Genomic DNA, 25,259 nt, shown 5'->3' on the forward strand with positions numbered 1-25,259 from the left:
TTTATTTTATATGAGTTTAAATCATCCGTATTAATGCAAACACAATTTCATCTAATGAGGTGTCTTAACTTGCAACCGAAGCGTATTATCAGAGTCAGGAACACTTTGACATACCAAGGAGAGTCATTACACCAACATATTTCTGATTAAGTGCAAGTCCATTTCAATGGAATTGGCTATTACTATTAAAGAAATTGCAATTAGTTCAGAAATCTGCAGCCAGGATTTTAACAAACCCACATTTCGCCTGTGCTGGAATCACTGTACTGGTTCCGAATTGATTTTGAAGTGCTTTAAAACGATTTACAAGGCTTTACATAACCTTACCCCAACATATGTAAGTGTCTCATTTTATCAACCTGCAACTCAGATCCTCCAATATTTTACTTTTAGAAGTACCTAGAGTGCATTACAAGAAAACTCCCCATTTGATCGAGAACAGCAACCTCCATTGGAATTTCTTTAAGTCAATTAAAAATCAATTTTTTTTAATTTGGCTTATCATTTGGGGCAATTGTAGTTTTTTTTAGTAGCATCACTGTCATGTTTTAGTGTTTTATGGTTCAGTGATATAACTCTTTGTTTGTTAATAACCTGTTTTTAATTATGTTCCACACTTTTTATTGTCATGCTGTGAAAGGTGCTATATAAATAAAGTTGTGAACAGAAAAAAAAGAAAAAATGTTTAGCTCCAGCAGCAACAAGAAAAGGGTTGTTTGAGGCTAATAATTAGATTTTTGTTGACATTTTCTCCCCCCATTACCACCGTTATTACTACCCCCCCCCCCCCCTCCACCCCCACCCCCCCTCAGACGTCTCCATCTATCCACAGCCAGTGGATATTGACCAGCAGGAGCTCGATGCCATGACTTTGGAGTCTGAAGATGCTGTGATTACCAGCCGAGTGGTGGGCTATTGATCGGGGAGGTGGTCAGCGGAGATGATTGGGCTCGCAGTGTATTGACTGCAGGCGAGGAGAGAGGGGGGGGGGTGGGGGGCGGAAACTCGCTACAAATGACTGGTCAGCACTTATAATTCAGAGGACAAAAAGCATCAATACACAGCTAAAATAAATACAATCAGCTTTTTTCTTTGGAGAATCATTCCATTTAATCTGGAGGAAACAGGGGGGGGGGGGGGTTATGCATGAATGTGTGATGGATGTTAGTTTTGATGAGCGTTCTTCAAGGAGCGCAGGTTTCTGAGAGGGGGGGTCAGGGGGGGAACCCTGAGCCCATGGCCCCTGTTCTTCCTGCGGGACTCTTTCAGGCTCTCAGGGGAGGTGTGGGGGACCCAGGCCATCCCCCCCGCTGAGCTGTCCTGCTTCACGCCTCTCTGGTTCCTCATGCTCCGGCGCACCGAGCGGCGCCCTCTGCTGGCCACAGGTTTGAACACATCCTCAAAATATACGTAATCCTCCCAGGGGGCCAGGTCAAGGGGGGCCAGGTCCAGGGGGGCCAGGTCCAGGGGGGCCAGGTCCAGGGGGGCCAGGTCCAGGGGGGCCAGGTCCAGGGGGGCCAGGTCCACGGGGGCCAGGTCCACGGGGGCCAGGTCCAGGGGGGCCAGGTCCAGGGGGGCCAGGTTCACGGGGGCCAGGTTCACGGGGGCGGCCAGGTCCACGGGGGCGGCCAGGTCCACGGGGGCCAGGTCCACGGGGGCCAGGTCCACGGGGGCCAGGTTCACAGGGGCGGCCAGGTTCACAGGGGCGGCCAGGTTCACAGGGGCCAGGTCCTGCTTCACGCCGCTCTGGTTCCTCATGCTCCGGCGCACCGAGCGGCGCCCTCTGCTGGCCATAGGTTTGAACACATCCTCAAAATATAAGTAATCCTCCGAGGGGCCCAGGTCAAGGGGGCCCAGGTCAAGGGGGCCCAGGTCAAGGGGGCCCAGGTCAAGGGGGCCCAGGTCAAGGGGGCCCAGGTCCAGGGGGCCCAGGTCCAGGGGGGCCAGGTCCAGGGGGGCCAGGTCCAGGGGGGCCAGGTTCAGGGGGGCCAGGTTCAGGGGGGCCAGGTTCAGGGGGGCCAGGTCCACAGGGGCCGCCCCCGCCCCCTCCTCCTGGCTGTCGGAGCTGGACCGGATGTTGTCTTCCTGTTCCGGCGCCTCCTCGTCAGGGAGCGTTTGAAGCGGCTCTGCCTGCTCCATCTTCACACAGATGTTTCGAGAGCTCCTCCTGCCCCGAGAGGTTTTCCTCTGAACCGCCAAAGTCTTGTGAGACCCTCCCCCTGAGTTTGGAGCGTCGACACTGCCATGATTTTCTAACTTTCCCTCAGAGTCTGTGCAGGGAGTCTGTGCAAGAGTGTGGAGGTTTTGTTCAGCGTCTACTTCTTCCTCTGGTACCGGGGTCTCCCTGGATACTTCATGGTTTGTAGTGTGTTCGACTTCACGCAGCTCCTCTGTGGTTCCTTCAGTCTGGTTAATGAGCAGGAAGTCGTCAGCACAACTGACCTTCATCTTCTTCGGTCCACTGCTCCTCTCCCTCTGTGTAGTTAGAGTCAGTCTGGGGGGGGACGGCTTCTCTGCGATGGGACTCAGGTTGGGTTTTTTGCAGACGTACACGCGGAGGCCGTACCTGGAGCGGTCCACGTCTCTGCTCCACCTCCGCCGAGTCGCTACCTGAGGAGACAAGATGCACTGTGAGGAGGAGGGGGGGGGCTGACATGTCATCTCAATAGGTACCAGAATTTTTAATTTTTTTATTGGGGCAAATGTATGGTATTCCTCTTCTGTAACACAGTATTATTGTGTTTAAATGTATACTTATTCAAGTCAAGGCCTTAAAGATCTCCTATCATGCTATTTTTAGACATATGTTATGGCTTTCAGATACAAATATATGAAAAACATGTCTTTGATGTGTTTTTCTCAAAATACCAAACAGATCATGCATTTTAGACATCCCTCATATCCCTCTATTTCAGCCCTGTTAGAGAACTGCTGATTCTGGGTCCTTAGCCAAAAAAAAAGGGGCTGGGAGCTAATGCCTGCTCAGAATTCTACCGAGAGATTTTCAGCTAAATGCTGCTGTGATGAAATGCAATATCACGTTCTAAACCACATCAAGGATTATTTCTGAAACCGTTCAAATACTTTTTCTCTCTCGGGTTTACCACAAGGTGAGTTCCTTTTTTTTCCTGCTTCTTCACACACATGCTCTGTGCAGTACAGGTTAGCTCTGAGTGTTAGCGATACTAATGTAAACAAAAACCATATTACTTCCGAAAACGTTGCGCATTGATTCTGATAGCAACGTTTCTGATAGGGCCGTGGGTCTAAAGCCCGCCCACATTTCAGATATTACGTCATATCGGACGCAAATCTGGATCAGCTCTGCTGTTACCCCGTTTTTAGAGATTTGGGTACGGAGGAGGAGAGGGTTTTGTGAGTTCCCCGACACACCGGGGACACATATTTACATATAAAAGTGCATTTTGCATGATAGGAAACCTTTAAAAAAGGTGTACATTTATTTTGAGAGGATATTAATGTGTTGATTGGCCCTCAGATTACAGAGATGCCTGCAGAATGACACCTGCTACAGTAGATCTCAGGGTGTTTACGCTCTGCTTTAATTTAATCCCTGCCCACATTCTGCAGCATAAAACGTCAGAACTGAGTCTTTTGGCAAACCCGACAAAAAAGAACACATTAAGACCCAAACACAATCTTGACTTGGAGTTTAAAAATCTACAGAGCTGTCAGAAGAGACACACAGCAAGGCTCTGTAAATGGACACGGGGGCATACAAACATACACACAACTCAAAGAAAGTTCAAGTGAGTTTTTGCAGCTCTGAGCTCCCGTGGAAGACACATCTGCCCCCTCGGAGGAGCGGTGAGAAGTGAAATCAGACTCCGCCCACTCACCTTCATCTTCCCCACGGCTGACTTGGCAGCGGAGCGCGTCGGCCTCATCGCGGGCACCATCTCCTCGGGCTGCTGCAGGAGCACAGAGCTGGTGTTAGGAGACATTACACGGACGCTCTCTCACACGCACATTTCCTCGGATAACACTTCAATTCTGATCCAGAGGAATTATACAGTAGATTAGATGGGGAACATGTTATGACCCCTAAATTGTTACACAGCAGTCTGGTGTGGTAAGAGGAGATTCTCTACAAGTGTAAGAAGCTGAAGTGGGTGGGTGGTGTTTGCAGACCTTTCTCTTTCTCTTGGTGGAGCGACAGGGAGCCTCGCTGCCGGCTGCAGGGTCTGCTGCTGGCTGCTGGGGAGGACATTTAGAAAACTCTCAGTGTACCACATATAGCAACATATCAAGGGCAGTGAGAGTCTGGTGATATCAAGAGGCCGTCACTGCTTGAATGTGAAGCAAATTGGGTCTGTAATTCTATGATATGAACCCATATAGTGGTGCAGGGATGATGTATTTTTGTAGGCCGACCCGGAAGTAAGCTGTGCATGGGTTCCCTCGACAAAAAAGCAATGGGATTTCTCCATAGGTTTGTTTTCCACAGATCTTATTTTTTACAATAGTCCAAAATCCTGTTTGATAAATGCACCTTTTGTTCAGCCGGGTAATCTCCACATGTCTACCTTAGTTTTATCATTTTTTAATCATAAATCTTATCACCAGAAGCAAAATGCTAACGTTATGCTATAAACGAGTTACAGCCGAGTACAGCAGGATCGCTCGCCTTCAACGTCACGCCAACTTAAGATCGATATTCCAAAATACAGATTCTAAATGGTACGAGTTGAAGCGTTTGTTTGAACAGTTTGCAGGAGGCAGGTATTTGCTTTCAAGCAGAACAGGGCAAACTAACTACGTGTTCGGCGTAATGACGTACAACATCCTCAACCTCCTATTCAGCCACTTGGTAACAACCATCGTTTTTCAGACACGTCAACTCTTCAGAAATCACCAGTGGGGTCACTGCTGATGTATTTAATGTCGTAGAACAAAACGTGATCAGTCTCTTCAATTTGTGTCAACGACAGACCTTATTTCCAGATATTTTCCAAAATCCTGTGGAGAAATCCCATTGGCTCTGAGACGAGGGAACCGGTAGTGGTAAAATGCTAACTCACTTCCGGGTTTTAGGACTCGTTCCTGCACCACTCTATTGAGCTCTGCTGGTAAGTAGGTGCAACCCACTAAAGCTTTAATGATGTTAGACCTTTTTCCTTTGTTTTCTAGACTTGGTCGGAGCTTCAGGTTCTGCTTCAGGTTGCTTCTCCTCCTCTGGCAGTGATGAAGGCTCGTCCCCAGCATCCGTCAGGGAGGGTGTGCAGAGAGAAGCTTCAATCTCTGGTGACCAGAAACAGAATGGGGAAGGAAATAAGCGTGTATTTAAATCTGAAATAAATGATTTATTCTGTTGGTGATACGTTTTAAGGCAGGGTCATTATGAAATACAGACTAATATATTTATTTTTAAAAAGGGACACTATTGTAGTGGAAACGACACCTGTTGAGTCAAGAATGCTTGCATCGTGAGGTAAATTAGATTTAAGAGACTTTTTAATGCTACTTTGACTTAAAATGTAAGACTTAAGTTTAAAATAACCGAATTGTAGGAAAAAACTAAATCAATGAGTTGGAGGATTTACTTAAAATGTTGAAATAAATCCAACATAAAGTGGAACAAATTATTTAAAATATTGGCAATTATTTTGTAATTTTAAGGATACAAAGATATCTCTGCAGCTATCGTCCCATTTCCCTTCTCAATAAAAACAAAAAGAAAGGGCAGAGAACTATTTTTTGTGATGGAGAATCAGTTTGACATATCTTAGCATTTTTAAGACTGTAAAAAGATCCAAGACATTTAAAAACAAATCAAGGCTTGGATGAATTAGTTCAACGCCTTAAGGGTCTGCTGGAGTTTGAATATTGATTATGTGGTTTTGCATGGGTAACGATAACCAACAGAGACCAAACACAAAAGTTAATGTTCTGTCTTTGATACTCGCAAACACAGTTTTAACTACGGATGCTCCGATCGATCGGCCGATACGATTGGTGCTCTCTAAAAATGCCGATCGCGAGAGCTGATCGCATGACTACATGACACTTTTCTCTGTGCGCGGCAAAACAAGCTCGCCAAAATGGCTTCACCAGTCTGGCAGTATTTTAAGGTGTCCGAAAATGACAATAAAATAGCGGTATGCAACGTGTGTGTGAAGCAGAAATCCTGCAGCTCCACCCGCTGTGACGGACCGGTGAGCGGAGCAGAACACACGAGAGTTAGACCTAACACACTTAGCTATTTGATCTACCTCTGGAACAAGCTAAACTAGTTATAATATATTTATTCTTCACTGTCGGGTCACTCATTACTGGATCAGTGAGCTGCATGAGACGATACTGACAGGCTGTCAGGAGAGAGAGAGAGGGAGAGAGAGAGAGAGGGGGAGAGAGAGGGAGAGAGAGAGGGAGGGAGAGAATGAGAGGGAGAGGAAAAAAGAATGCTTCCGCTCATTTCTCCCGTGTTATTATCCAAAGTTAATGTAAACTTGAATAATGTCATAATGATGTTGGTTGTTGTTTGTGGAAGCTCCAGTGAATGAGCCCCATTAACTGAGTTTTAAACATCACTTTTAAATGGAAGATCGCCATAGGCCCCGCCTACTCGATCGGAGCATCCCTAGTTTTAACATCCATGATATTCCCCGTTTTCTACACTCCTGGCATTTAACTTGCTTTCTAAAGTCGACCCCAAATAAGAAACCTGAGCAGTTTGATCACTACTCATTTCCTGTTAAGACAGTTTGACACTGGAATGTGTAAGGAGAGGGGAGAAGTAGAGATAAAGACATGACGTTTAGTGACAATGAAAGAAAAACATGACAGTATTCACCTGTCAGACTGTTAGAGAGACACTCCTCGTGGAAAGCAGTGTCTAACGTTAGCGGCTGTTGGTCCCACGTCCTCTCTGATAACAAAGGGAAAGAGCTGTTATCATACAAACAGAGAGACAGTGTCAGGGAGGTGATCTCTGGGCCCATAGATCTCGGCCTCCGTTACGGGTTGTGTAGCTTCATTGTTGTTGATTGTGTTCACCTGGTGCCCTGTGTTGTCTCCTCCCCCCCTCACAGTATCTTGTTGATTGATTAGTGTGTGTGTATTTAGGCTCTGTTTTCCCTGTCAGTGGACAGGTAGTGTGTGTGAGATCCTTGTTGCTGGTGACTGTGTTCACATGAGACAGTAAGATTGAGGATGTGTCATGTACCACAAGGAGTAATAAATGCCCACACCGGGTTATATTTGAACTCTCTGGCCGTTTCTCAATCACGAGGATATTGGCTTCCAAGCCGATAGGACTGTTCCAATCTCCAGCATACTTGGAATTCCACCGAGGCCGCGGGTGTTTCTCAATCTCGAGTAAAGCTGCTCCAGAGCCACTATTTCAAGCATACTACGTCATCGAGTGCCGCCGAAGTACTGTTCCAATCTCCAGTATACTTGGAAATCTACCGAGCCCGGCGTACTCCGTTTGGAGAAATATCGAGGCTGCACATGAGTAGACTCCGCGGTCTTAAAATCCCCACAATGCTTTGCGCATGGACCAATTTCCCCAAATCTGTGGCGGAAAATGTAAGGGGCGGGGCCTCTCATATGACGCACACCTGCACACTTGCTAGCGTGTTCCACTCTTTGTTTTCCGAATGCCAGGAAGTATTCTTGCCTTGCTTCTGAAGCAAGATGCTCGGCTCGGCTGTGCTACCAAGCCAGCATCCTCGCGATTGAGAAACGGCCTCTGCCTCCTTGCTTGGTCGGGCCGCTCAACGGTCAGCCTCACAGACAATAACTAAGAGTAAACAAAGTGTAATAACCCACCTGTATCTTCTGTTACTTCAGCGTCAATATCCTCCATTGAAGGGAAAACGATCTAGAGAAAAACAATTGAGTTAAATGCTGGATGTAACTTAAGCTATATCCTGGTTCTTATAAGTGACATACAATGATTAAACAACTCAAACATCTTATATCTAAACTGTATTCGGGGTAATATCATGAAGTATATATGAACAAAAAAGCCAGTGTACTATATTCCATTTTTTCTTTTTAAACAATGAACTGTTTTAGGCCGCACAATTTGAAAATGATTATTTTTATTTATATTACTATTATTTTAGTTGCAATTAGTTTGACCAATAGGAATGATACATGTTGCAACATTATTCACATTATCATAGAAAAATGTACACTGATCATGTTTTGCTTTTTAGTACCATACAATGATTTTATTACGACTATAGACTAATAAAAAACAGTCCTAGTATGTTATGTGGATGTTTGCAGCTGAGAGCGATCGTGATTATCCAGGTAATTAACTGTACATTTGAATGTTAAAACTATTTTTTACGTTATGTATAGATCAGTATAACACTATGCTAGCATCACAGAAACGTCTACTCATCTTAAAGGTCCCCTAATACACTGTTTTTCATCAATACATTATAGGTCTCAGATATATACAGAACCTGTCTCTGATTGGCTGAAACACCAAACAGATCATTGCAGCATCCCATAATCCCCTCTGTTTCAGCCCTGTTTCAAAAGTGCTGATTCTCTGTCTGTTACTTTAGATGAAAATAAGGAGCCCCTCCCCACGCCCCTCTGAGAGATATTTGGTTAGAAAGAACACAATGGTGCTCTAGGAGGAGACTCAGGTGATAAGGTGGGGGGGGGGGGCTACCTTGGTTGGTGATTGGCTAATGGTTAGACAAGCCAACAAATCGTTATGACATCATAAAGTGTCCAAAATTTGATCAGCTCATTTTCAGACAGGTTTTTATATAAATGGATCAGGACAAAAAGAGAGAGAATCTTTGTTCCTGAAACTTCCAGAGTCTCTTTACACAGAGGGGACACATGTTGATGTAGAAGAGACATGAAGAAGAGGGGACACATGTTGATGTAGAAGAGACATGAACAAGTGGATTTTGCACAATAGGGGAACTTTAAAACATTTCTAGCAGCGCCTATACCTTTCCTCCCTCCTCCTCCTCCTGAGGGTCTTCTTCCACCGACGGCACTCTGCGGTTGCGAGGTATGGCGAGTGTCGGCGAGGCTCCGAAATCCGTGGGGCTGCTGAGGTCCCGCTGAGTTTGTGGCGTTTGGGATTCGATCCTCTGCGGGGTCTTCAGCACCGAGCGCGGGTGTAAGCTCCACCGAGGTGTGGGGGCTCGGGCTGGGGTGGACCCCTTCTTTAACGGGGTGCTGGGGGGCAGCGCCTTATCAAAGAACTCAGGAGAGAGCGGACATCCAAAGCGCACACTTTTCTTCTTTGTCTTAAACGCATCCTCTCCTGAAAAGACAGAAACACTTTAACTGCAGCCATTGACCTTTACTCCGTGTAGAGGCAGAGGGGAAAGATACTTTGCTATTCACTCCTGGTGTTTTATTATTGGACCATGTCATGGTAGCTAGAGACATATAACAAGAAATGGAATAAAGGACATCATCTATTGCAGTGGTTCTCAACTGGTGGGTCGCGGACCTGTTTCGAGTGGGTCGCAGATGTGTGGGTGAAGAAAAAATTATTTAATTCTTTTTTTTTTGTGGAAAAAAGTCTTTTATTTTGAAGGCCCGATTTTCTAACGCTGTGCATGCAGTGGGCGTTGGGACTGGAAGTACCGGAGACCATAAACGGTTTTGAAAACTTCTGTCACGTAGTGATCATCTTCTCAATAAAGCATCTTTGCTGATGTTTTTTCGAGTCTTCTGGCCAATCAGAATCAAGATTGTTGCCGGAAGTCCCCACGGAGAATAACTTTGTGGTAGAACTATTCTTTATACATCCATGGGTACAACTTCAGATACAAATGAACACATAATGAAATATGACCCCCGGTTTGATGATTGACAGCTCACAGAACAATGGGGGCTATCTACCCTTACCCACAATTGAAAGTAATTCACACAGACTATCTACTCTTTGCTCTTCTCTCTGTGTGGAGCAGCAAGCTGTCCGAACAAAGTGAAAAACAAACAATGGCATAACATATTATTAATATGTCGGGTAGGAATAGATGTATTTATTTTCTTCTCAGAGTGTACCAGAATGCGTAGTTTATATGTTAGTATTTCTAAAAATCTCCTGGGGGAGAATCCCCCCAGACCCCCTGCTGGGGTTGGGTTTTCAGCATGTGGGCCTCTCTATGTTATACAGTTCAGCTTTGATTCCATCATCTCATTAAACCTTTTTTAAAAGCATACTTTAGTTCTGTGAAGGGATATAAGGGATATATGCACTGTACTTCACTTTCATTAATAGTGTATGCTGAAAGGCGTATATATATATATATATATATATATATTACAGCACCATTTCTTGTTGAATAAATACGAGTGGTTCAAAATTTCGGGTCGTGATTTATTGGCAAAAGGAAAAAGTGGGTCCCGAGGCCTGACCAGTTGAGAACCACTGCTCTATTGTATTTTAAATGACATACATGACATTTTCTTAACTTAAAAATGCAAAACTAAACACTTAACTTTGATTGACCTTATTGCTTTCTATCAACTAAATATATCCTCAACACTGAATAAATACACTCTAACTCCAACACAGGAAACTCAAATTCTGTGAACTTCCTGTCTGAAAATACAACTGAATATTTCCCTGAAGACACTGCAGGTTGTTATCTGTGCATAAAGCGAACCTCAAAGGCAGAGTTGAGCTGAGATTAAAGGGCTGTTACTCATGCATTGCCACAGTGCTGTGTTTACCTGGGGGCTTCATCTCCTGCAGAGAGGGGAGGGAGAAGGGGGAGAAAGGCAGGGATGGAGAAGCGGCTGAAGCTTCATCAGGTGGTGTCTGACCAGAGCTTTGGAGTTCAAAGACCCCGTCCTGTTGAGAGAGAATACATTAGGCCCACCTTCTGTTGCACTATAGTTCAAGGAGCTTCACAGAACAGGCTAATAAACCCCCCTTAAAAAGGTCCCCTATTATACTGCTTTTCATCAATATATTATAGGTCTATACAGAACATATCTCTGAAGTGTTTGGCTCCAAACACCAAACAGATCATTGCAGCATCCCATAATCCCCTCTGTTTCAGCCCTGGTTCAAAAGTGCTGATTCTCTGTCTGTTACTTTAGATGAAAATAAGGAGCCACTCCCCACGCCCCTCTGAGAGATATTTGGTTAAAAAGAACACAATGGTGCTCTAGGAGGAGATTCAGGTGATAAGGTGGGTTACCTTGGTTGCTGATTGGCTAATGGTTACACAAGCCAAAAAATTGTTATGACATCATAAAGTGTTTCAGACAGGTTTTTATATAAATGGATCAGGACAAAAAGAGAGAGAATCTTTTTTCCTGAAACTTTCAGAGTCTCTTTACACATGGTTATGTAGAAGAGACATGGAAAAGTGGATTTTTTCATAATAGGGGACCTTTAACTTGGGTTTTCAACAAAGAAAGGAAGAAATAACAGTTTCAGAAAATGAGATGGGAGTCTTTTTCGCAACAAAATCAAGGACTAGAAGGTGTGTCAGAATGGCACATTTAATTAGCATATCTTATTTGTTAATTTATTTGGCCATTTAGCATATATCTGAAGGTGGCTGAAACAGTGTTAGCAGTTTTGAAACATACAGTAACGTCTTATAGGAGTTTTTTTGTGCATAGTACAAGGAAGAGTCCAATTAAGTTACAAAGATTGCACTCTATACTAATTATTGCCACCAAAAAGTTTGAAATGCTAACGGAAAAAAGATTGACCGCTATGGAAAAGTTCAGTATCCACGTTGGGGATAAGGTTCCTTTGCATATTGGACAGCGATTTTGGTGTTTTTATGACATTCAGTTTATGAAAAGTCCAGACATCTCTACCTTTAGCAGAGAAATGTTAAAACACTCTCTAGCGACAAACGACGTGGATACACAAGTCAGAATCGTCAAGTTCATTCATTTTAGGGGACATAAACATAATAAAAACATGTCGTTAAGTGGAGGAAGGGTTTAAGTATGAGGTTTTGTGTAAAAAAAACTGATTCATCTTATTATCTAACTCTTGGTTTCCTTTATATCTCTATACTATAATATTTAAAACTGACCCAGAAACAAAAACATGTCGTAAGATCTCGTCTGTAAACGGATTGTTTTTAGCAACAGCTGTCAGCACTGACCTAAGTGACAAAAGCTTGATTTGACTGCTAGCTAAAAAGAGCTAAAATGTTTGTCGTGGCAGAAATAGCACGGAAATGGTTACAGGGCTCGACATTAGAAATGGCCCGGAAGCACTATTTAGACACCCCGGGCCAGCATAACGTACTTTCCACTTGCCCGCTCAAAATATTGCTTTAAAAAAAATGGTCCTGTGGTATTGGTATTTTGACAAGCAATATTGTTAAATTGTTTCGTTTATTAACGCTACAACATAGCGTTTCGTGCGGCGGTTGTCGTTGTTGGGTGAAAAGCAAGCGTGAGCGGGAGCGCGCTCGTTCACTACAGACTTTCTCGCCACCTAACCATTCGCCAAAATGTTTTTAATACCAGCGGTAACCGGCCAAGCGTCGGGCAAAAAACAATCTTCAAATAAAAGAATGTCACCGGAAGAGTTAAAGGAGATTGACAGGGAGTATGAGAAGAAGAGGGAGAGAACGTTTTAGCCAGCTTGATCGATGGAGTTGGCTTCAATATGATGCCAATATAAACAAGGTCTTTAGTCGGCTCTGTACATCAATGCCGACCTATGCTGACAAGCAAGTGAAGAGGAGAAAATATAAAAGGTATTGGCTATAGGGAAATGTCCCAGCTGTTTAGGATAATGAAGGTTCTAATCTATTACATTATAGCCATTACATGTCTAACTCCTAATGACAGGAAGGCAGAAAGCGCATTATACAATAATAATACTCATAATAGCAGACACTTTTTAACAATGACCACAATATAATTATTTTAATAAACCAAATATGAACAATTAAGGAAAATGAGGAAGAACTGATGATTACAATGTTGTTGTCGTGATAATGAAATTCCACTTTTTACCCTTAATGTCTACCCCTGAGTTAGCATTAGCGCCATCACATTAAATACAGCTGTAGTAAAGTGGATCGGTAAACAGAGGCCTGTCATGTCTTAGAAAATGAAAGTAAGAACATAAGGACAAGCGGAAACACTCCAGACCACAGAGTACTTAAAACTGTCACGGTAACATTTCTAAACGTGGTGTTTTCTCTCTTGTTGTCTGCATGACCAGACGTCCTGAGCCTTTTAGGGAAAGACAGCAGTTTGTGGGGGAGGAGACGGTCACAATATTGTAGGTCTGCCTTGTTGTCACCTGCTGTGTGGCTGCAGTGGAGAGGCTTATGATTACTGCTTGTGCCGCCACGCTGCCACGGATGTGTGCTACCCTGAGACTGTGGGCAAAGGCCATTACACGCTTCATTTAGGAAATTGTGAGCTTGGTTAGTTAACCTTACAGATATCATCCAAGTCACTTCCCTTTGGCAGATAAAAAACGCTTGAATCTGCTTGTGCTTGTGTCTATTGTCGGCCTGTTTGTGTTAGAGAGCGACTGAGCTCTACAGAGAATTAAAAACAACCCATTCGATATGATAATGAGGAAAAAAAGGAAAATCTACGTCCGTTTTTAAACAGGGATTTCAATTAGCACCCATTTTCAAATATTGTCTGTGGCAGGTAAACATTTCTTGGCAGGTAGGTTTCCTTATAGACGAGAGCAGAGGTATGACACTGCCTGGTGTAGTTTTATCATACCTTAAAGCTGCTATGTCATATATTGCCTTCATGCCTCCACAGAAAAGATGAAAAGCGTAAGCAACACGTCAGTTAATTTGTTTTTATCTGAGGGCAACAGTTTAATTTAGATTGAGGTTAACATCAATCGTGAAACGGCTGTAATGTGATGAGTGAAAGGAGTATATGTAGATGCTGCACTAAGGCGTTGTGCACACGGGAATGTTTGCGTTTATGCACAGTATGCGTTTTCAAAAAAGTCTTCCGTTCACACGCATTCGTTTCATTTAACGTGTCTGTTCAAACGAGACCGCTGGACACGCTGTAGTACATATGCCGGGACTGTAAGTGGCGCTGTAACTTCCGCCACAAAATACACCAAAAGCAGCGAAGAAGACACCGGAGCAGCCCTGCAGCAATGTTGCCATGGCTACCCTTCTGTTTATGCCCCGCGGTGGATTTAGCAACATGTCGTTCATGTAATTCTCCATGTCCACTTGTTGCTGATGGTTGTGGTAGAGGAGCTGTAGATTTTGCACTAACATATGTAGCATGGTCAGTAGCAGTAGCACTAGCAGTAGCTACTGACAGGAGGAAGTGTGTGTGGCGATTGCTGGTATTGAGCGGGATATAGTAATTTCCTCAGCATGTAAATATATGGATAAATGCAACGGGGAAGTTAACTGAAAGAAACCGAATCTGTGGATATTGCATCGACCGACCAAGAAGCACGTCTCCGTGGAGAGGACGCGCTCAGAAAGAGAGATATTCTCTACAAACACCGGGTGAGATCGCTCCTCTGGGACACGCCGGTCCTCGTGTTTCCTTTTTTTGTGTGGATTATAGCCTGAATAGGCCTACAAACATTTCTCTTTTTTCCGCCGACGGGCGCAGGAGCAATGAACAATAATGGCCTGGATTAGGCAGTAAAGACAATTTTGGTGTATCGCAGAGCGGACTGTTTAATTTTGTTTGTGTTGTTTGGCTGGAAAATTGTCAATATAATGGATCAATGCATGAAATCTGACTCTGTTTATTTTGTTTAAGGAGTATATTGGGCGTTAACAATTCTGGTTTGCCTTTTATAATATTATTTCATTCAAGAACCCCTTGTGCGTTTAATTAACACAGCTATTTTTGATAGTTGATCGTTACAGATGGCTACTGGCCATGCTACAGCAGTGAGGTGGGGAGAGGTGGGGAGAGGTGGGGCTATCATTATTTTTTCAGGAAATATTCGTATAGAGGTGATTACACGGACTCGTTTGACCCCCCAGAGCGTTTCGTTTGCAAATCTATCCACCTTGGGACCCGTTATCGTTTGTGGGGTCCGTTTCTATCGGCCTCGTGTAAATAATAGGGCTATACGCAAGAGAAACTATGCAGATACAAGCCATTTTGTCCTCGTGTAAACGGCACCTAAATTGCTGCCTGCCACTCGTCCACCGACGGACTGAAAGACATCGATCCTCTATTGCAGGGGTGTCAAACTCAAATACACAGTGGGCCAAAATAAAAAAAATGGGTACTAGTCGAGGGCCGGACTGGTTCAATGTTTATTGCAAAACTTATTGAAATGAACTTATTGCACATATTAAACCTGGAACTAACAAAGCTTAAATTATTGCCTATAAAAACAACATTAAACATTAAATAATCTGTTGCATTCATTTCTTATGGCTCTATCTGCAGCTTTTCCAGAGTCATTTCTTATGATTACATTTTTCCACAGGCCAACAACAGCTTCAGAAAAACTATTTCCCTCAAAGAGAAAACCAAACATGCCCTGTTGTCGCAAGAAAGAAAGTGCAGAAGGAAACATCCATGTAAACTCAGTGTGCTGCTCTGTGATGCTAGTTCAAGCCAGATACTTGGCATCTCATCTTGGGTGCAAGGTCATCAATGTTTGGGCTCAGGCTCTGAGCTGAGGAAACCCTCAGGATGGACTGAAGGTGTGCGTGCAATATACCGGCGGGCCAGATCTAATAGTAATTCAAAATTATCCTGCGGGCCGAAATTAAATCCACCAAGGGCCTGATTTGGCCCCCGGGCCTTGAGTTTGACACATGTGATCTATTGTTTTTAAATTGTCATATATTGCCGCCAATCATCAATCCTTAATGAGATCGTCTAATTCAAGGTTCAAAGCTTTTATTGGTCATTCGTACATAGCTACAGTGTAGTTATGACGATGACAATCTTAGGTCACATGCTCCTCCAACAGTGCAACACAATAAAACTGAAAAAATAGTGCGAGTAAATACAAAAAGAAAAATAGTGAAATAGTGATAAATAATTTCTAAATTGCAGTTAGATGAATGTTATGGATGTTGTTTCAAAAGTTCAGGTGTTTAACAGTCTAATTGTTTGCCAATGGATCATTGCGTTTGGGCCCCTTGTAGATACACAAATGCACAGTATCCTTGTTATTTGAATATGACTGGCAAAGACCGCAAAAGACCCAGATGGATTTCTCTCATGTATTTTAGAAATTATTTATTCTTTCTAAATGAAAATTCCTAAATTAAACATAGTCAGGGAGTTAGACTACTTGATATATTCCATATTTTTATACTGTCTGGTTCCAGTGACTCAGCGTTTACAATTATTCTAAATCGTTCTACAGAGATTTCAGAAGCGGTAGACAAATAAAATATTGAATGTCGGGGTTACATTTCCAGTGACCTGCTACAGTGGCGATCAAGGTTTAAATTGTGGCCGGCCGCCATGAACACATAAATGTTTATACTTAAACTAATACAACAAGTCTTGTAGTCTGCTAGTATTTACCGTACCGTATTTATTTTTTTACTTAAAAAATAGTAAGGTCATTCTGTTAGTCAGATGGGATTGTCACAAGGGGAAGGCATGTGAGCAGAATCACACAAGTCTACATTCATTTCTCAGGGAGTCACTTCTAAAGGTTGTGTGCACGTGTGTGTGTGTGTGTGTGTGTGTGTGTGTGTGTGTGTGTGTGTGGTGCAGTGTGTGTGTGTTGCAGTGTGTGTGTGTGTGTGTTGCAGTGTGTGTGTTGCAGTGTGTGTGTGTTGCAGTGTGTGTGTGTTGCAGTGTGTGTGTTGCAGTGTGTGTGTTGCAGTGTGTGTGTTGCAGTGTGTGTGGGTGTGTGTGTGTGTTGCTGTGTGTGTTGCTGTGTGTGTTGCAGTGTGTGTGTGTGTGCTGCTGTGTGTGTGTGTTGCAGTGTGTGTTGCAGTGTGTGTGTGTTGCAGTGTGTGTGTGTGTGCGTGTGTTGCAGTGTGTGTGTGTGTGTTGCAGTGTGTGTGTGTGTGTTGCAGTGTGTGTGTGTGTGTTGCAGTGTGTGTGTTGCAGTGTGTGTTACAGTGTGTGTGTTGCAGTGTATGTGTGTTGCAGTGTGTGTGTGTTGCAGTGTGTGTGTGTGTTGCAGTGTGTGTGTGTGTTGCAGTGTGTGTGTGTGTTGCAGTGTGTGTGTGTGTGTTGCAGTGTGTGTGTGTGTTGCAGTGTGTGTGTGTGTGTTGCAGTGTGTGTGTGTGTGTTGCAGTGTGTGTGTGTGTTGCAGTGTGTGTGTGTTGCAGTGTGTGTGTGTGTGTTGCAGTGTGTGTTGCAGTGTGTGTGTGTTGCAGTGTGTGTGTGTTGCAGTGTGTGTGTGTTGCAGTGTGTGTGTGTGTGTGTGTATCGCAGTGTGTGTGTGTGTGTGTGTGTGTGTGTCGCAGTGTGTGTTAGGATCTAACCTGTTGGTTCTTAGCATGGGAACAGGCGAGGATCTCAAAGTCATCGTGAAGGTTTTGGGATACAAGCAGAGCGTGGGCCTCGTGCACAGTTTCACTGGGTGTCAGCGTCCCTGTTTCTTCCTTCTCCTGTGGATATAAATAAGGAACTCACACTGTTTTTATTCTGCTTCACAGCACCACGACAGCAAGAACACAATATTTATGTGGATACAGGAAATGGGAATTTATCAAACTGCTGTTTTAGTGCTTTGAGGGATACAGAAAACTTGATATTGCACTTTACGAATAGAAGCTTTAGACAAAGACAAAACAAATGTGATGATAAATAAATAAACGTCAGCACTTTGTGAGTTTGTCTCTTTTTGGATGCTGAAAAGTTCACTGAAAACTAGCGTTCAGTTAAAAATAAATCAGCAGATTCAATGGAGGCGGAGTACGGAGAGGGAAAACCTTTTAGGTAAATTATTTAAAGCAGTCAAGTTAAACGCAGAGTCAGACTGAGTGTACCTCCTGCTCCTTCAAACTGAAGGGGAGGGTATGAGCCTCTCTAAACTCCATCCCGCAGCCCTGCAGGGGCCCCAGGCACCTGCTCTTGCTGGGTGGCGTCACTGGGTGGTGGTTCTCCTTCCCTTCATAAGGGCTGTTCCCATCTGACAGGGATACAAACAAACATGGAAATAACATGTAAACAAATGGGACTTTGGGACACCTCGGTGAAAGATAAAACAGCACATATCAAATAAACATATCGTAACAGCTTGAATTCCAACTTTGAAGAAAAGTTGATCAAAGCACGGGAGACAACGTTTCACTTCGGCATCAAACAGCTCAGAAACGTGTTGTTTATGACGCTAATCAGAAGGAAAGTCTGCGGTAACAGAGTTTACACTGATCTGTGCATTAATCCACCGCCTCCAGACATCATAATAAAACCCTACTGGCATAGATCCTTGTTGAGGAATGAAACTATTAATCGTGTAGCAATGAGGCGGCCTCACCAGACAGATAATCTCTTGTCTTGATGCATCCTCCAGTGTTGCTGTCCTGCTTTGGCACGGGATCACAGATCACACTCTCCTCCATATCCATCAGGCTCTGGAAGGAGGCCATCTTCTGCCTCAGTGTGGCGTTCACTCGGGGAAGTAAAGGCCCACTCCTGACGGGCTGAGGAGAAACAAACACATTCGCTCAGTGATGAAGGCTGACAGGCCATACACTCCTGAAATTACACGAGTGGTATTACCGACAGGCAGCACATCGATCACATACTACACACACTGTCCATATATAATACAAGTTATCCGAGCAATGCTTCTTCTTACAGTTACGTCACAATATTCTTTCAATTAGGATAACACATTAGTTAAAAAATGCTTTCCTTCAAGCGTCATTTGACTCTAAACGGATTTGTATTTATTAAGTTATTTCACAACTAGGGAAAGTGCACATTAATAAACATTGCTGTAAATGCACTTGTGTTTGTAAAGAGGCTAATTTGAATGTGTAGTCCCTGGTCAGATCATTCAGTCGCCCTAAAAACTAATTATAATATTGAAAAAAGTGATCACAATTCATTAAAAAAGTGCAACAAAGGGGACTCCATATAAAGGGAATGCAAATAAAAACAAACTTAGAAAGCGACAGGTTGCATTAGACAGAAGTACAGACAGACAGTGGACAGTATATTGCAATTTATATAATTAAATGTTTGGATCCTTCAGTGTCACTCGCCCGCTGCAAGACTAGATATTTGGTTTTCTGGATTGAACAAACGGCCAAAAACACAAACTTCTTAAACCACCTCTGCATCATACTGCACTTCTAAACTCTCCATTTATATTCTCACTGGGTTCCAAACATTCACAGTTCACGTACATATGGCTATATGCAAAGCTCTCAATTGGGATCCTTATCATAAGCCATGTGCTGGTGAGCAGACTCATGTCATTGGCTAATGTGCCAAGAGCCCAGCTCCTGTCCTTGATTGGTCAGAAACATATTATCTTAACCAGTTAAACCCCACAGGAGCAAAACGCAACATCTTGCAAGAAACAGCGTCTGAGGGCTTCTTAACATTTAATAAACTATGAATGTGTCATACTCACTTAACGGGAAGAAACTCAGCTTTCAGACGATATTAACCATTTTTAGCTAAACGAAACAAAAGGGTAATAACAAAGGCTCTGAATTAGCCCTGAGCGAAAAAATGCTAACGCACAGAACTCACGGTAAAATACCCTTATTACTTATCGGATCTGCACAAACAAGATATTGATTAGCAAGCTGAGATTCCACAGATTCCAGAAATATAAGTATCACCACTGAGCGATCAGAACTCGTAACAGGGGAAACAAATCCAGACATCCCACCACGTAGCATTACGGAGCAAACGCGGGAGAAATGTCTCACCTTTTGCTGTTTCTGATCAAAAGTTGTGTTCAATGGCATTAAAACGACAAACACGCTGCTGAAGGTTAATCCAATGTGTCTGAAATGATTACTGATAATCCATCACCATTTTTATGTCAATAACGGAGTTTTTATATTAGCGGCTACGAGAGTATATAACAGCTTCCGGTTTTGGGCGTTCTGGCTACGCATCACTCATTCACCAATGGGTAATGTTTAGATGGATTTTAGGAACTTCCCCTCGATTCTATTGGCTCTAACGGTTCAAAAGTCAATCATCAAAATCGACCGACGGGGGCCAGAGATATGGAAAACGCACCCAAATGACCCCAGAAGTGGTTTTTTTCTCTAAATCTCTCTAAAGAGGTCAAATGTCACTTGTTTTGCATCAATCTTGACACAGGGTACTTATTATATGTTATAGTTTGGATTCCTAAAGCTTTTAGTCTACTAACCCATCATTCAAGGCTGGTTTTCACTATAAGTAATGGGGTTTTTTTTTTTAAGGAAACTATAATTTACATTTTTCTTACTATGTTCAATTTGAATTTACTTTAAAATAAAAACATCTATATTGATTCTGACTCTTCTACATCCAACTCACAGGTTTATCATTGCTTTGAGAAAAAAGATTATTAATTTACCCCCTTTTAGAAGTGAAGATATAGTCAATTGTTCTGGGAATGTCATTTTCGAGCCTGAGGCCTGAAAAACAGGCTCAGGGCTCAACAGGTTCTTAAGCAATGAGTTAGCTAGTGTAGAACTCTCCTTAATGATGTTGTCATATAGACTTCAGCTTAACACATGTTATGCTAAATTAAGAAGCGTTTAGTATGTCTCAAATGATCAGAACTGTGAACATATGCTGATGTTAACCAACTTTTAACAGCAGAAATAATCCATAAAAAAAGTAGAATCAGATGTTGTCTATTGTTAGTTTACCAAAAATATGCTTTAGGGAAAGAAGTGGATTATGGGGTAAAAATGTCTTTAAAACTGTAATTGGATGTTTTTTTATATTTGTTTTAATGCTATAGAGACATGTTACTGTTATATTACACTCACTGTGTCTGACCAATAACTTGTAATATCCACTCTCAGGCCTAAAGGGTGCAAGTCTTTGATTATTAAATATTGGGTGAGGGATCACTTTCATGAGCTCTCTATTCGGCGGTTACTTTAGAAGTATGGAAACCTTGCGAGTCCTGGCGAAGATAGGCAGCAGCACAGTTACAGAACACAAATAAAAACAATAACAGAGAACATAAATGGCCACACTCAGAGCGTCATCATAAAAAGCATCTACAGACAGAGCTGCTGCTTCTCGGTCATTAGGAAGTACTTTAAACTTGTTTAGAGGGACCAGCTCCCTGAGATTCAGTTAGTGTTGCAGCTGGTTCCAAGCAAACGGAGCAGCTTTATTTAAAAGCATTCGCTAGTTCAAACAATCCATCAATTTCTGCTCTGTTTATTTGCTGCTTTCAACTAATAGCAGTCAACACAGGGGGAAACACTTATCTCACTGTATGCTAATGAAAAATTAATGTGTGTATTTGGTACCAGATCAAAATAAGCTAATCTTACATAAACTCTGAAGGCTCCTTTTGAAGCTGGAGTGAAATGGCCTGAAAGAAAGTTATTTAACCGAGTGCACATACAGCATATTAATATTTACTGTGGATGTGCAATACTGCTATTCGTGTAAAACTGTTAGTAGTAATGGCAGTGAGGCCAGTCTTTGTATGCATCTGATGATGAAAAAAACGCCACACGGTCACATACAGAATCAGTAATAGATGTCGGTTTCAATATTTGATCACAGAGAGCCCATCAAACGCCTGGCTGCAATCTGAACATTGCCTCACACTCCAATATGATGTGGCAGCAGGGGTGCAAGATTTTCTCATCTGCACCCTGAGAAAGATCTCACCTCTGGAGTTCTGGAGCCTAGCGGAGTCTTCATCCTCTGCTGTGCAATGAAGCGGATCAGGGAGTTGGTCTCTGGGGAGCCTCGGACACCAACGGAGGACCTCCGCCTAGCCTTCATTTGTGCCAGACGAGACTTATCTATAGAAGAGGGATAAGAATGACACTTCAGTAAAAATCAATAGTTGCCGTACGCAGGAAATACAAAATTCCCTGTGATGTTTTTTTGCCTCTGATTGAACGCCTCAGTGGTGCTGTATAGTGCTGAATTTGGTTGTTAGTACGTTTATTTTTGGAAGGTGTACATACAAATATTACTGATTATAAAAAGACCTACAGTAAATGTAAAAATCTATGGTTTCTAACAGTTGTGTCTGATATATACAAAGTAAACACGCATGTAAACAAGCAGATTAACATAAAATAAAGATCAGTGCTCTCACCTTTGTGGTTTGGTAATGACGTAGGAGTAAAGCTGTGGACAGAGATGCCAAACTGACTAGGCGTGAGGTTGGAGAACATCATGGGGGCGGTGGTGTCATTTAAAACCGGATGAGAGTCCAATTTTGAGGGGGTCAACATGTTCTCCTTCTGATCTCCATCAGTGCTAGCAGTGTTATTTTCCAAGGTAGCCATCTGCATAGACAATTTGAAAACAGCTTAATTACACCATGAGCAAATGTAACATGGGATCACATTGGTTGTTAGTAGTATCGACAAGGGGAAATGTAACATGGTTAACAGGTGGCTAAAGTCATCTGTATCTTCTACAGAGGAGGAAAAATAACTGAACTTAAAAGTAGAACTACCAGGGTGTAGGAATACTCTGGTAGTAAAAGTCCTGCAATGAAAATGTTACTCAAGTTAAAGTACAAAAGTATTAGCATTAAAATATACTTTAAGTCCCAACAGTAAAAGTATTCATTATGCAGATTGGCCAATTACAGAATAATGTATATAGTATTATATATTGATGCATTAACTTGTTTATCAATGATGGTAACGGTGCAGCTAGTTTTAATTACTTTGTATACTGCAGGGTAGCTAGTTAACATTACTCCAGGTGTAACTAAAGTATTATTTAAGTGTTGATTACATTTCACATTATTGATCAAAATGTGCAAAGAAACTAAGACATTAAATAAATGTAGTGGGGGACAAGTACATGATTTACCTCTGAACTGTAGTGGAGTAGAAGTAGTAAGTAGCAGACAATTGAAATACTCAAGTAAAGTACAAGTAACTCAAAACTGTGCTTAAGTAAATGTACTTTTTACATCACTGATTTTCTTAATATTTAGTTATTCAGGCTCATGCTTATAGGTCATAACAGTTAACCGTCGTGTGAATTAAACATGTATGTGAGAATCACTTCATGATAAAGTCAATAACGTTTAAAAAATAGTAATGTTTCAATTACTTTTCCCAGCATGCTACTTATAAAGTAAGCTAGCATCCTGCTAACATTAACAAACTCTGCTAACACTTGGCAACCTTTGGCTAGCTCAAAATACCCAGCGTGTTCTTCATAATAAATGAACGAGTATTGAATGGATGATTAACTAAATCATAAAGTATTACACAGGTTAAATAAACACAGTAGATATCTACAAGTGACCTAACGTTTTTATCGCCAACTATCTCTGAAAATTAGCACGAATGCTAATTGTTGATTAGCTTCCCTTCTCTTTATATGGGACGTTAGCTCACAGTTAACATCATAAGGTGACAATGCTTACCTGGCAAATAATAGTGATGTCTCCTGCGTGTATTTATAACAATACAAAAATGGAAAACACATGTATTGCTAACTGTGTTATAAAAAAATAAAAAACATCTCAATACATGTTTGAGGTTAAGAATACAAACGATAAAATCCGAGAGCAATTCAAATCTCGCTCCAAACGAGAGCCAGTGCGTAAGATCCCTCCGCCAGTCTTTTCACTTATAGAACTTCAAAAAAATGCCATGTATTTTGTATCCTTGTCAACAAATATAGAATATTAATAACAAAGACATGTATTAGTAAAACAAAATGTCGATATAAAGTAAGAAACTGTATCGTTGGGAGGGAACTAACTTCCGTATTTTTAAAGTCTTGAAAAGCACCGGAACTCGTTTAATATGAATTGACCAATAGAAATGTCCGACACGATATCACGTGACATCAAGAGTCAAATCAGGAAAAACAATACATACACTTAATAAGTTTCCTGCTATTTTCTTGATTATATTAAGAATGTATTTATATGTATTTATGTATTCATTTATCAATCACTTTTTCTTCTTTTTAATCTATTCATTACTTTGGCACCACACTTATACTTACTACTTGTTTACACACATGAAACAAATGAAAGAAGATGATAGATAGATAGATAGATAGATAGATAGATATATATTAATAATATTTACAAAGGGGGATTTTTAATTGCAAAGTCATGATTAATGTGGGTAAATTGGCCACGTACAACAGAAAATGTCATCACTTTATGTAATGCAGCCAACCAGGAAAAGTAACATTTATGCCATGAAACCATAAACACAATTTAAGACAAGATCTAGTTTCATATCACAATATCGAAAAAATAGACCCTACTGTGGGTTTACATAACTTACACAGCATACTATACAATCAACAAGGCCCAGAAGGTGGGTGAACTGTGGTCGACTCTTGGAAAAATCAGTAAAGTCCCCTCACACAAGACAGTCACACACACACACACACACACACACACACACACACACACACACACACACACACACACACACACACACACACACACACACACACACACACACACACACACACACACACACACACACACACACACACACACACACACACACACACACACCACACCGGTTCCATCTTCTGTGAGGTTTTGGAGTGTGTTCCTCGGCTGAGTACACTGACATCAGATGCGACAGTGAGCCTCTCTCCGCAGCTGGGACTGTGGACCACATGAGACGTGTGGCTTCTTCTGTTGACACCAGGCAGGGCTGTGCAAGTTGATGAAAGCTTCTCTGTTCTAGTTCTTGTGCAGCACTGGCTGGGGAAATGAAACAACTCCAGACATCCACAGGTGAAAAAAGACTCTGTGTAGGAGTTCCTGTCCAATGCGAGTTGTTCACAATCCAAAATATATTATTTTGAGAAAAAAGAATGTCCAACACAATACAAACATCTGTATATGAAATAATCAGTCTTCTTATTTTGGGTTTTGAGTTAGGATGTTTCTACACTTTTTTAATTGTCTTTCAGATGAGATACTTCAGGCAAAAGGTTTTCTTTTCATGCACTAGTGAAAAGAATACATCCAAAATACACATTTAGATGTTTGTATGACTAACTTAGTTTATTTACGTCTGTAGATTTATTTCGAGATGTACCAAAAGTTATTTTTAGATTATGCATAATTTGCATATTTATGTAACAATTCAGAGAACCTTGTAATATTGTAATCAACTTGGGACGTTTCATGGTAATATCTGTCAGTGTATTTCTATCCCTTTCCCCTGTAGTGTCCTGCATAATATATCATA

General features: G+C 42.0%; 1 protein-coding gene across 1 annotated transcript; it reads right to left on the reverse strand.

Annotated features, from left to right (window-relative positions):
* Positions 1-1,113: 1,113 nt before the first annotated feature.
* On the reverse strand, positions 1,114-23,797 carry cdca2 (cell division cycle associated 2). The gene is made up of 15 exons (XM_034148494.1): positions 23,453-23,797; positions 22,157-22,349; positions 21,718-21,854; positions 18,377-18,542; positions 17,886-18,028; positions 17,379-17,504; positions 10,693-10,813; positions 8,949-9,268; positions 7,795-7,846; positions 6,815-6,889; positions 5,132-5,262; positions 4,153-4,218; positions 3,861-3,932; positions 2,040-2,610; positions 1,114-1,445 (listed from the first exon to the last, which is right to left on the reverse strand). Exons 2-15 carry the CDS (start codon positions 22,347-22,349, stop codon positions 1,165-1,167), a joined length of 2,454 nt encoding a protein of 817 aa, XP_034004385.1. The 5' UTR covers positions 23,453-23,797; the 3' UTR covers positions 1,114-1,164.
* Between the last annotated feature and the right edge of the window lie 1,462 nt (positions 23,798-25,259).

This window comes from Trematomus bernacchii, unplaced genomic scaffold (genome assembly GCF_902827165.1).
Source record: "Trematomus bernacchii unplaced genomic scaffold, fTreBer1.1, whole genome shotgun sequence".
NCBI lineage: Eukaryota > Metazoa > Chordata > Actinopteri > Perciformes > Nototheniidae > Trematomus > Trematomus bernacchii.

Bases quoted from the DNA above. Each gene is read 5' to 3' on its own strand.
- cdca2 (XM_034148494.1), bottom strand. From the start codon at position 22,349: ATGGCTACCTTGGAAAATAACACTGCTAGCACTGATGGAGATCAGAAG. The intron at 18,029-18,376 runs GTGAGGCCGCCT...TATCCCTGTCAG, and splicing joins GACAAGAGATTATCTGTCTG to ATGGGAACAGCCCTTATGAA. The intron at 4,219-5,131 runs GTCTAACATCAT...TGTCCTCCCCAG, and splicing joins CTAGAAAACAAAGGAAAAAG to CAGCCAGCAGCAGACCCTGC.